The 12413-nt window shown below is 41.9% G+C and overlaps 1 protein-coding gene across 11 annotated transcripts in view; it reads left to right on the top strand.

Annotated features, from left to right (window-relative positions):
* The first annotated feature begins 10992 nt into the window (after positions 1-10992).
* The window catches only part of CSNK1A1 (casein kinase 1 alpha 1), a 47692-nt gene continuing 46271 nt past the window's right edge, over positions 10993-12413 (top strand). For 5 of the 11 annotated variants that reach the window (XR_009694202.1, XR_009694201.1, XM_061151693.1 and 2 more), the window contains exons 1-2: positions 10993-11687; positions 12304-12410. Coding sequence is in view for 8 of the 11 variants with exons in the window: in XM_061151693.1 (XP_061007676.1) it covers positions 11565-11687; positions 12304-12410 (230 nt within the window). In the remaining 3 variants the exon portion in view is untranslated. The remainder of the gene's footprint in view (positions 11688-12303; positions 12411-12413) is intronic. The other 6 variants (XM_061151696.1, XM_061151698.1, XM_061151695.1 and 3 more) reach the window with 6 other exon arrangements.

Genomic DNA, 12413 nt, shown 5'->3' with positions numbered 1-12413 from the left:
TTATTATAAGTTCCTCAACTCCAGCCCTTTCCTGGGCATTTAACATTTGAATGCTCAGATCCAACTAGCTGATTCTGGGCCACAGAAGCCAGCATATCCACAAGATGGCAGCATTGTATAATTATTGAAAACCATAATCTGGTGTAGACACTTGAACATACCTTTCTGAGGCATATTATGTGATCTGTTAAGTGGATATCTGCTTTTATATCTTCACTTAATCTTGAAATAAATGAGCAGTTCCCTTCCCAGGATGTTTTACAGTCCTGAGACACATGGGCTAGAGAAACAGAAAAAGCAGATTCTTTAGAGTGAGAATAAAAATTTGAGTTCAAGTATAAAATGCACTCTTAAGTCATTTAGTGCACTTAGGCAAGTTAACCAAAATCTCTGGGCCTCAGTCACGCCACCTAAAACTTAAAAATAATGAAATTATTTTCCCCAGAAAACCTTTTTTTTTTTGGCAGAAGATAATAGAATATCAAAAAGCAGAAACATTACTTTGCCAACAAAGGTCCATCTAGTCAAGGCTATGGTTTTTCCAGTGGTCATATATGGATGTGAGAGTTGGACTGTGAAGAAAGCTGAGCGCTGAAAAATTGATGCTTTTGAACTGTCGTGTTGGAGAAGACTCTTGAGAGTCCCTTGGACTACAAGGAGATCCAACCAGTCCATCCTAAAGGAGATCAGTCCTGGGTGTTCATTGGAAGGACTGATGCTGAAGCTGAAACTCCAATACTTTGGCCACCTCATGCAAACAGTTGACTCATTGGAAAAGGCCGTGATGCTGGGAGTGATTAGGGGCAGGAGGAGAAGGGGACGACAGAGGATGAGATGGCTGGATGGTATCACCGACTCGATGGACATGAATTTGTGTAAACTCCGGGAGTTTGTGATGGGCAGGGAGGCCTGGAGTGCTGCGATTCATGGGGTCGCAAAGAGTTGGACATGACTGAGCGACTGAACTGAACTGAATATGGGTAAGAACAAGACTGTATACAATGCTGTATAAACACTGAAAGTAATTATTACCTTGGCATGGGAAAGTCAATCAGAGTAGGTGCTGTCTGATAACTCAGTATCTTCAGGTTGATTAGAGGAAAGCTTCTGAGACCTTTAAAATAGCCTAGAATATTTTATTTCTGTTTTCTATGACACATCTGAAATGCCTGTGTTTGTGACCTTGTCAGAGGAATCAACTACATAAAGAATTCAGTTGGGGTAGTGTCATAGATGTTACACTTGTCTTATTTTTGGTTTGGGTGATAACTATTAAGTTCCTATTTCAGCTGACAGCCTGTCTTCCTCCACCAGAAAGGTTAGAAACACCTCTGACTTGAATTGCCTAATAATAACAGCAGGGTACATTTGTATGAGGTTTATGGCTTAAACACAGTGGTTTTACATATCCCATTTCAACTAAGCAGAAGGTATGGTAACCAGTGACATAGTGTGGGCCAAGAAAATATAAGCTAAGAAAGTCAAGAATTTGAAATTCTAAGCAACAAAAGAAAATATTAAAAACACAAGTTTCATATAGGTTAGAAGGGGCTATCATTTGCCTAGCCTAGAAGAACATGGATAAGAAACAGTCTTAGGAGTTCAGATCAGGTTCAGAGTCTGAGAGAAAGTACGGAGGGTCTGGAAAGTCTGATTGGGAACTAACATTTAGAATATGAAAGGGGGAGAGGCAGAAGTAATTAACACTGGTGAGGTAAAAGTATGCAGCACTGTCGAGGAGGGATGACTGGAGGTAAATAATTGAGGTCAGGTAGCCAGGGTCAATGAACTAGTTGTACAGCCAAAGACTATAGGATTTGAGCTGTCAGCTGGTTCACTGATTCTAGCAACTTAACATCAGACATGGAGGAGATGGGGGTCAACCCTCAGAAAGTATAGTTCAGACACAGATGGACGTCAGGACCCGGATCCTGCTTGAGCACCAAGTGACAGAACTTTGATGCTGAGAGGTCAGTTGAGCTGCAGATGGGCTGGGTCAGGGGGAGGGGGATGATTTAAGTCAACTGTACATCCACTGAGGTAGTGACTGCTAATATATTCCCTATCCAGATCTAGAGCAGGCACCAGGGTCTGAACAGGACACGCTAACTGTGAGAATGAATAGGGATTGCTATGGATCTTAGGGAGTTCACAAAGGTTAGCGCTGCTGGGTAAGTCACCAAACCTCTCCAGAGCTTCAGCTCTCTCAGACAGAAGATGAACATGTTACTAAAAGCTCAGCCTCTCTGTATGGTGCCGAATCTAATCTTGGCGACAGCTTTGGGTGAAGTAGAAAAGGACAGCTTTATTGCTTTAGCAGGCAAAGGGAGACACACTGAGCTTCTGCCTCAAAAATCTATGTCTCAACCTGGGGAGGATATGATAAAGGTTTTATAACAATGGTTTAAGGGTGAGGTCTCTGACAAGATTAGGATTGACAGTAGGGTTTGCACTCCCTTAATCTCATCTCAGGTGGTCCAGTCTCTAATCTTGATGAGATTCTCTGGTCCCTTTAATCTTGATTCAGATAGTTTCTTGGCTGCTCCTCCCTTAATTGGCAACTGGTTCGAATCTGCACTTTGGAACTCAGGGAAGGTCATGGAGGTTGGAATCTTGCCTATACAAAACAGGGGACAAAAGGTCCTCTGTGCCTAGAAGCTCCACAGGGCCTTCCTCAGTTTCAAATATAACAAGGGATGATTTACCTATCTCTAAAACTGGTCATGAAAAGTACAACTTAGCGTATGACAAATTATTTTATGAACTTTATGAGCCCTTTCTAGGGCTCTATAAATACAATTTGATTTCCTTTGCTTTGTGGATTAGGAGCCTACAATCCAGAGTTCTCCCCCGCCCCCCCCCCCCCTCCCCGGCCCCAGTCAGACCCTAGTCTTTGCTTACTGCAGATAGTCTTTTTGCAGTGGTGTCAGGCTTGGCCAAGATCAAATGAAGCAGCTGTTCCACTTTCTGTGATCAGTATCAGTGCTTCTTGGCATTAGCATGGAGAGATGAGAGCTAACAGGATGTGCTCTTAGGACCTGTTCTTAGGAATGGCAACTCAAGCATCTTCCAAACTGAGCTTCACAAAGAAAAGTAGATTACTCTAGTGAGTAATAATGAGTCATTGGGAGCGGAGTTTCATGCCCTTGCTAATGAACAATGCAAGGGAAAAGAGGCTGAGAAAAGGGACAGAGCAACCTCAGAAACCCCAAAATGCTGAAGAAATTCTTACAAATAAAAGGTAGCTATATAAATATCCCCAAATGCCATGCATGACAATGCGTGTCCAGGAATTAATAGTTTGTATTATTAAAATAGAAATTGTAAAATATAATTTAATAGGTAAATACTCCTAGGTCACATAGACTGACTGGAACAAGATAAATGGGGGTGAAGTGGGGAACTCAGGGGGAGACTAGGCCTTTCAACTTTTACAGTGCCTTTCAAGGCCTGGCCTTGGTAAGGTCTTTAACCTGTGCATTTAACATCAATGATTTGAATTTCCTGTCAGGACATATCTCTGGCATTCAATTATTACACTGCAGAATGTTCATTGCAGACAAATGAGTTAAAGCCTCAGGCACGATTTCAAAGCAACTCTGAGAGGGAAGGGTTGGGCTAGTGGAAACAGTCTTGAAGAGAATATGAAACAAGTTTTCCTTGATTTTCACTGTTGAATTTCAACCTTGCCAAGAATAAGGCTGTGTTGAAGCGTTAAATCATTTTGTGTTTTCCCTGATGAGAATCCAAGTGGGGATCTTTTTAGACTAAAAGGGACCTACAGAGGTCATTTAAGTAAGGCTCCTCCTCCACCTCCAGGGAGAATTATTTAATTCTCTTTCTTAAATATTTCAAATAAAAGATATTTCCCAAACACTTCTAATTTGGGGATCTCTTCTAGTTTCTATCTATCCATTGTCATGTGTTTCACTGTTAGAGAATTTTATTTTTCTGACAAATATTGAGGAGAACCGGTAAGGACCTGCTGATCAGGATGTTACATTCTGGATTTTAAGAAGCTAATGTTACATATTATCTGGAGTTTAAGTCGACGAGCATGTTAATTTCTTCCTTCTACTTCAAAATACAGGAGTAATCTTTAGTAAATAGTACAACAATAGGTTTCTTAAACCTATAAAGAACTTTAGCATCTGACTTCTCTTTTTAGAAACTACAACATCGAAGCCTCAGAAAACATTTAAGGTAGAGTCACAACGAAGATTCAGTTCTTCTGAATATTTAGGTCAGATCAGGATACATTTCCTTAAACTATTTAACCCAGCCCTTCAAAAGCCAAATAAATGGATATTCAATCTGGTTTCTCCTGTCCCACCCCAAATTACTTTTTAAGAATAAAATAAGGGTCCACTACTCTAGTATCGTTTCCAGGGTCTCTTGTTAAAGTTAGGAAAACTTCAGGTTCCTGGCTACTCTGAAATGTAGATGGCAACATTTTACTCATAATAGGTGGCAAAGGAGGCATTCTCTTCCAAGAAGCACAGTGAAATGCCTAACTCAGGCATTTAAAATACTTCTGTACTAAAGTCTGGGTTAATCTCACTTTTGGAATAGTGACAGTTTAGATTCTTCCCCATCTCTAAGACCTTGCGTATTTATTTTTGTGAGAATAATTTTACATCTGTGGGAATACCTGAGCTCATGCAAAATATAAGAGATCTGAATATATATGAGACTATTCTGTTTTTCATACTTGGATTCTCCTGGCAAGAATACTGGAATGGGTCGCCATGCCCTCCCCTCCTCCAGGGGATCTTCCCAACCCAGGGATGGAACCCACATCTCCCACATTACAGGTGAATTCTTCACTGTCTGAGCCACCACAGAAGCCCAACTCAAGCATTTAAAATACCTCTGTACTAAAGTCTGGGTTAATCTCACTTTTGGAACAGTGACAATTTGAATTCTTCCCCATCTCTAAGACCTGCATATTCATTTTTGTGAGAATAGACTTTTACATCTGTGGGAATACTTGAACTCATGCAAAATATTAGAGATTTGAATATATATGAGATTACCCTGTTTTTCATATTTAGTTAACTATATTCTTGAGTTTGAGGATCCTTTGATCTCTGTTACCTCTAAATTCAGTTCCATCACTTCATGGCAAATAGATGGGGAAAAGTGAAAACAAGGACAGATTTTATTTTCTTGGGCTCCAAAATCACCGCAGACGGTGACTGCAGCCACAAAATTAATAGACGCTTGCTCCTTGGAAGAAAAGCTATGACAAACCTAGATAGCGTATTAGAAAGCAGAGACATCACTGTGCCGACAAAGGTCAGTATAGTCAAAGCTATGCTGTTTCCAGTAGTCATGTATGGGGCTTCCCTGGTGGCTCAGGTGGTAAAGAATCTGCCTGCATTTCAGGGGAATCCAGGTTCGATCCCTGGGTCAGAAAGATCTCCTGGAGAAGGCAGTAGCAACCCACTCCAGGATTCTTGCCTAGGAAATCCCATGGACAGAGGAACCTGGCAGGCTACAGTCCACAGGGTCATAAATAGCCAGACACAACTGAGTGACTAACACACTCATACCTGGTTTTTCCAGTAGTCAGTACGGATGTGTTTTGGACCATAAAGAAGGTTGAGCGCCAAAGAATTGATGGGTTTCAAACTGTGGTGCTGGAGAAGACTCTTGAGAGTGCTTTGGACAGCAAGGAGATCAAACCAGTCATTCCCAAGGGAAATCAACCCTGAATATTCACTGGAGGAACTGATGCTGAAGCTCCAACACTTTGGCTACCTGATGCAAAGAGGTGACTCACTGGAAAAGACCCTGATGCTGGGAAAGATTGAGGGCAGGAGAAGGGAGCAACAGAGGATAAGACAGTTGAATAGCATTACCAAATCAATATACATGAGTTTGAGCAAGCTCCAGGAGAGAGTGAAGGACAGGGAAACTTGGCGTGCTACAGTCCATGGGGTTGCAAAGAGTTGGACAGGACTTAGCCACTCTTACAGGAAACTAATTTGCCCCCTTCCTTCAAATGAATCTACATAGCTAAAGAAAGCAATTGCTTCACCAATTGGGAACAAATGTGTCTTGCTGGCTGTGTCCATAAAAGGGACATTTTCAATCTTATGAGCACAGACTTGTAAACCACAGATTTACAAAATTCTTGAGATTTTGAAATGGATGGGGAAAGGAGTAGGGGAGTTGCAAAAAAAAAAAAAGATCCAATTAATAACAATGATTGGTCAGAAAAGATAATCTTACAACCTCTTTCAAGGACAGAATGAAATGATAAGGATTTAAACTTTTAAGATAAATCTAAATAATGAAAAGATAGGATAGCCACAAATGCTTATTAATTACTTGTTCATCACAAATGACCAAAACAGAATTAGGAGTTGTTTATGAAATAAGGGATTTTAAATGACTCTAGCATTTCTAAAAACAAATTCTAACCAATTAATTCTGGATGTGGGCAAAGATTTAGCTATAGGAATATTCATTGAAATTGTTTATACTAGCAAGATTTTGAAAATAACTAAAATACTCCTTTAAGATTGGTAAATGCAGTTCTATCAATATGATGCATATTTAATATGCAGACACTAAAAATCATATTTTGGGGTACATATGTATACTTATGGCTGATTCATGTTGATGTATGGCAGAAACCTACACAATATTGTAAAGCAATTATCCTCCAATTAAAAATTTTACAAAGTTTTTACAAAATCATGTTTTGGAAGACTAGTTATAGAGAAATATGTCTCCAACAAATCATTAAGTGCAAATCCCATCTTCAAACTGAACAGTGCACTATGACTACTTGTTGCAAGTTTTTTGGAAATAAAATATACATATGTACACATGTTGTTGTTGTTGTTGTTATTTAGTTGCTAAGTCGTGTCTGATTCTTTGTGACTCCACAGACTACATCATGCCAGGCTTCCCTGTCCTTCACTACCTCCCGGAGTTTGCTCAAACTCATGTCTGTTGAATTGATGACACCATCCAACCATTTTATCCTCTGTTGCCACCTTCTCCTCCTGCCCTCAATCTTTCCCAGCATCAAGGTCCCTTTCAATGAGTCAGCTCTTCACATCAGGTGGTCAAAGTATTGGAGCTTCAGCTTCAGCATCAGTCCTTCCCAATGAATATTGAGGGTTGATTGCCTTCAGGATTGATAGGTTGATCTCCTTGCAATCTAAGGGGCTCTCAAGAGTCTTCTCCAGCACCACAAATTCAAAGCATCAATTCTTCAGTGCTACATATGTGTATCAATAAATGTACACACATTCAAGTTATATATAAATAGACACAGAACACACTTAGAAAAAAATACTGGCCATTTATATACAGCAAATTAACATTTCATCATTATCTCTATAAATTCTTATTTTTTTCCTGATTTATCTAAATTTTTCAAATGAATACTTGTCACTTTCATAAGGAAAAGAGAATTCAACATTTGATATGTATAAAAGTTCATTGGGTAGCATATATATGGAAGATACCAACTTTAGAATCTTGAAGCCATATGGGTCAAAAGCACAGATATGTTCAAAGACTTAAGTTAATCGAAATAAATTTATGGTTAATAACACCATAAAAAGAAATGTTCGCAGAAAGTTTCAAAAGTGTTTGAATTTGCTATCATAGATGCAGCTATACACTCTCACAAAAGTTTGTGAATAATGCAGAAGGGGAGAATAGGAACTGAGACCAGAAAGGAAGATAGAAATTGCTGCCATTGTCAAGGACTAGAAAAAAGACTGAATAGATCCAATAGGACACTTCTAATGTTCTCAAGTTTCCAGTCACCTCATTAACCCCCTTATCTGATACTGATTATGCACAAAGCTGTGTAACAGTTAAACACCTGAAACAGCATTTGACATATCGTAAGGCATTCCATTTTTCTACTTATTGGTACCAAACAACCCTAAAAATGGGCAGGTCGCCCTTCTTTAAAAAAAATATTTATTTATTTGGCTGCACAGTAGTCTTAGTTGTGGCATGCAGGATCTTCGGTTGCGGCTTGTGGGATCTAGTTCTCTGACCAGGGATTGAATTTGGGCCCCCTGCATTAGGAGTACAGAGTCTTAGCCACTGGACCACCAGGAAGTCCTCGACCTTATGTTTTTATTTTCTTTCTTACTGCAGCAATCTACACCTCTTATGTTTATCTTTATCACTTTACTTAAAACATACTCTGGTTACCAGTGACCTTTCTTTGCATAAACATTGTGGTTTAAAAAAGTTTTCAATTTATCTGGACATCTCTCTGAAAACAGAACTAATCACAGGGGCATGATTGTCCCAATTCACCTTCTACCCTTTCAATTCTTTTCTTTCAGTTAGAAGTTGGGGTTCTAATCCTTCCTCTGCCACTAAGATCTGTACGATTTGGGGCAAGTCACTTTATCCTAGTTGGGCACAACTAATATGTGTGAAAGCACTGCGTAGATTGCAAAGCATTTAAAAATATGATTATTGGGAATTAGCTGGTTGTCCAGTAGTTAGGACTTCATGCTTCCGCTGTAGGAGGCACAGGTTTGATCCCTGGTCAGGGAACTAAGGTCCCACTCATGGCATGGCCAAAACAAAAATTACTGAACTAGGTGATCTCAAAAATTTCATTCAAGGTCTCATATAAATTATGAAAACATGAAAGTGATAAGTCACTTAGTGGTGTCTGACTCTTCAGTGACTGCATGGACAGTAGCCCACGAGGTTCCTCTGTCCATGCAATTCTCCAGGCAAGAATACTGGAGTGGGTTGCCATTCCCTTCCCCAGGGATGTCCCAACCCACGGATTGAACCTGGGTCTCCTGTATTGTATGCAAATTTTTTACTGTCTGAGCCACCAGGGAAGCCCACTTTACACTCTATTTTTGGTGAATTCAGTTGACCCAGGAGTCAGGAATAACATTTTGGCACATTGTAGAAGACTTCCTCCATTACATTAAAACTGCTGCTGATTCAAAACAACAGAATGATTTATTTGGAACTAAAATAGCACCCAAACAGGTAATCCTTCAATTACTGAGGCTGAAAGTTACCACAAACAACACCTCATTTTAGGAGAAGGCTGAAATTGTAGCCAATACCTAGAACTTCCATTTCTACATTAAAAAACCCCAACTTTTGCCCTTCTTAACCTAATAAATTTAAATCTTCAACTGAAATCACATCTGAAAAGGCTATAACCACTGGCAATATTTTAGTACATTTTGCAGGATAGTGTCAATGTTGGAATGGTGATTACATCAGGAAGGAAACAAGTGAGGAGACACACCAAATATACACATAAAATAACAGACTCTCCAGTTGAAAGGGCTTCTAAAAGTTATTTAGACTAGAGAGTCCCAGAGTACAGAATTTCAAAAGCTTATAAAAGTTTTAAAAAGGGGGTGGGGTGAGGCAGACATAAAGTGTGAACATTTAGTTTTGCCAAACAAGGATATTAACAAAACAACCATCTACCATCAGGACCATTTTATAAAAGGGCACTTTAACAACACATACATAAGAAGATAAAATCTCAGCAGCATAACTTGAAATAAATGAAAAAATGCATTATCCTGCTCTTTTCTAGGTATCTCATGGAAAACTTTGTTAGACTTGCCCCTGTCCACAGAGACCTCTGGGAATCCCTAATCTAGTCTACCTCACGCATATCCTTATTCCCCAATCCCCAGCTGAGCATTTGTGTCCTCACTACTTGGGGAAAAAAAAAAATCTCTTTAAATGTATACCCCACCCCTTATATAGGGAACTCTTCAAGCTGAGGAACCCATTAAATTTTGGATGGCTGTGGTAAAAAAAATCAGCAGAATAAAAGCTATCTTTGGAAACTTGAAAAATTCAAGATGCTTAAACTTGACTTTAAAACAAACACCGGAATCCTGACAGCAGAGAATTTTAAGTAGGCCAGACACACTTAGAATCACCAAAGGAAGCTGTCCAACAGTGCTGATTTGGGAGTCAGGTGGCTTGGGTTGTGTTAGTGCGAAAACTTCACGTAAAATCTTAGTCTTTTCTCCGTTATCAAATTGAAGACATTTAGGTCAGAGCTTTATGAATACAAATATTTAAGCCAGAAATAAAGTACCATGTAGGAATTCCACTTAAGATATCTTCCAGGATGAACTCCATTACTACTTGATCAGCTATTCGAGGCTGCAACTAAGTCTACATTTTTGTCAGTTTTTACAAAATTATCTTATTTGGGATAACATAGGGATAAGACCCTATGTTTTTGGGTCAAGACTGCAGTTTTCAACAAGACCAAGATACGATTTTTCAACGTTTCTTTGTCGGGGTGGGGTTTGGGGGGTTGCGAAGAGAATAACCTTTGTATTTGCAAGTTTTTTCACGGCTCTAAATCTTATTTTCTATTGACTATACACTGGCCACTAACATTACTCGGATTTTTTCCCCCCCTTTGTGTATCAAGTATCAGTGGGTAAACAACACAAAGACTTAGAGGGGCAGGGTTAATTCCTGCTTTCCCTCTTTTCCTCTCTGTTAAAATAGGGAATCCAACACTCCCTAAAGCGCAGAATTCTAGTAAGACTCCTCAGCTAGACTGCTAAAACACCGAGCCCTGAACTAATCCAGCCCGTACAGGCCTGCTTTTCTCTTTCTTTCCACCAGAGGCGACAGCCTCTTTCACAAGAGATACTGAACTGGAATGGGCCGGTTGGGGGAGTAGCCCCGGTAAAGATCAAAAGGTTAAAAACCGCCTCAAACAAAGAGCAAAGGTCAATACCCAACTCTTAAGGCCTGACGCACCATCTTCCAAGAAAAATGAAGGTGACTCCTCCCTAATACGCTCTCTAGGCCTGGGGCCGCGAGGCCTTTCAGAAACCAGGCGGGTCTGAGGTGACTAACAGGTAGTTCACACTGCCACAGTCGACGACCGGAAGTGGAAATGCGCTCGGGGCGGGGATGCGAAGAGGCCACGGCACGCTTGCGCAGTCAGCAGGGTTGCAGCACGCGTGCGCAATTGGGCGGTGACGGAGTGACGTTCAGAGCGTGGGCCGCGACTCTCACGGATCCGGTTCCGCCCTCCCTCTTGCTGTCGACCCTCCGGGGCTAGCGCTCGCGATCCCTTTCCCACAGTGCTCTGCGCTGTGAAGAAGCGGCTCCCGGGGACTGGGGGCATTTTGTGTTGGTTGGAGCCGGAGCAACAAGATGGCGGCGTCGGCGGAGTGACAGGGGTCCCTCCGGGCGGGAGCCGGCGGCAGTGGTGGCAGCGGTATCGCCGCCCTAGCTTCACCGCTCTTCTTTTCCAGCCCGCGACGTCGCCGGGAAAGCGAGGCAGCGGCGGCCGCCAGAAACAAGTGGCTCAGCCTGGTAACCGCGAGAACTCCTTCAACAATCTGCGGCCCGGCCAAAAAACCTGACAGCAGCGGTGATCAGGTTCCCCTTGGCCGATTCTTGGCCCTGTAACGCCGAAGAAGAGCCATCGTTTTCTGTTTCCTGCCGCTCTCCACAGCCTTGTTCCGTGGTCGAGCCCTAGAGGCCTCCATCCTCCCTTTAGAGGTGTCGGGGCTTAGCCCCAGCCTCCATCTTCGTCTCTCAGGATGGCGAGCAGCAGCGGCTCCAAGGCCGAATTCATTGTCGGAGGGAAATATAAACTGGTACGGAAGATCGGGTCTGGCTCCTTCGGGGACATTTATTTGGCGATCAACATCACCAACGGCGAGGTAACCACCTGGGGTGGGGTTCACGACTACGCTGAGCCTGTCCTCATTCCCCCGCCCCGCGAACTGCTTGGGCCTTTTCCCACCGCACTCACGCACTGGGAAGTCCAAAGGGAGCCAGTTTTCCTGTCTTAGGAACCTCCCCCGCTCTCTTTCCCTAAAAGGAAAGAACCCGAGAGAAAGGTTGGGTGTACTAGGAAGTTCCCTAGATTGTTAAAAATACACCTTAATCGAACTTTTAAAAAACCGTTGTTTAAGGTGAGAATGACAAAATCCTATTTCTGGGATCCCCTCGTTTTCTTCCTATGTTTTTAGTTTACTGGGGTTCTTTTTCCCATTAGGCCAGCTACCGGTCGCCTGGTTCCCTCATAACCCTCATTACGTTTTCTGGATGAATCATTTTCTTATACTTTAGAGGACGTGCCTCTTTCGTCACTGCCCCCTGAAGAGGGCTTTGAGGCTGGTTGCCTCGTTTTATAATTACAGAGATCTTTCTCTTCCCAGCCTCTCACCACCTTCTAGTCGAGAGTTGGAGATGTGCTCCTGTTTCCCCCTCTTTTCCCAAGTGACATTGAATCCATAAGGATGTTGATGCCATCATCCCCTCTTTCCCCTGCAGGAGGTGGCAGTGAAGCTAGAATCCCAGAAGGCCAGGCATCCCCAGTTGCTGTACGAGAGCAAACTCTATAAGATTCTTCAAGGTGGGGTTGGCATCCCCCACATACGGTA

This window comes from Dama dama, chromosome 9, assembly GCF_033118175.1.
Source record: "Dama dama isolate Ldn47 chromosome 9, ASM3311817v1, whole genome shotgun sequence".
NCBI classification, from domain to species: domain Eukaryota; kingdom Metazoa; phylum Chordata; class Mammalia; order Artiodactyla; family Cervidae; genus Dama; species Dama dama.
The sequence above is the reverse complement of the archived record's forward strand: the minus strand, read 5'-3'. Positions and strand labels throughout refer to the sequence as shown.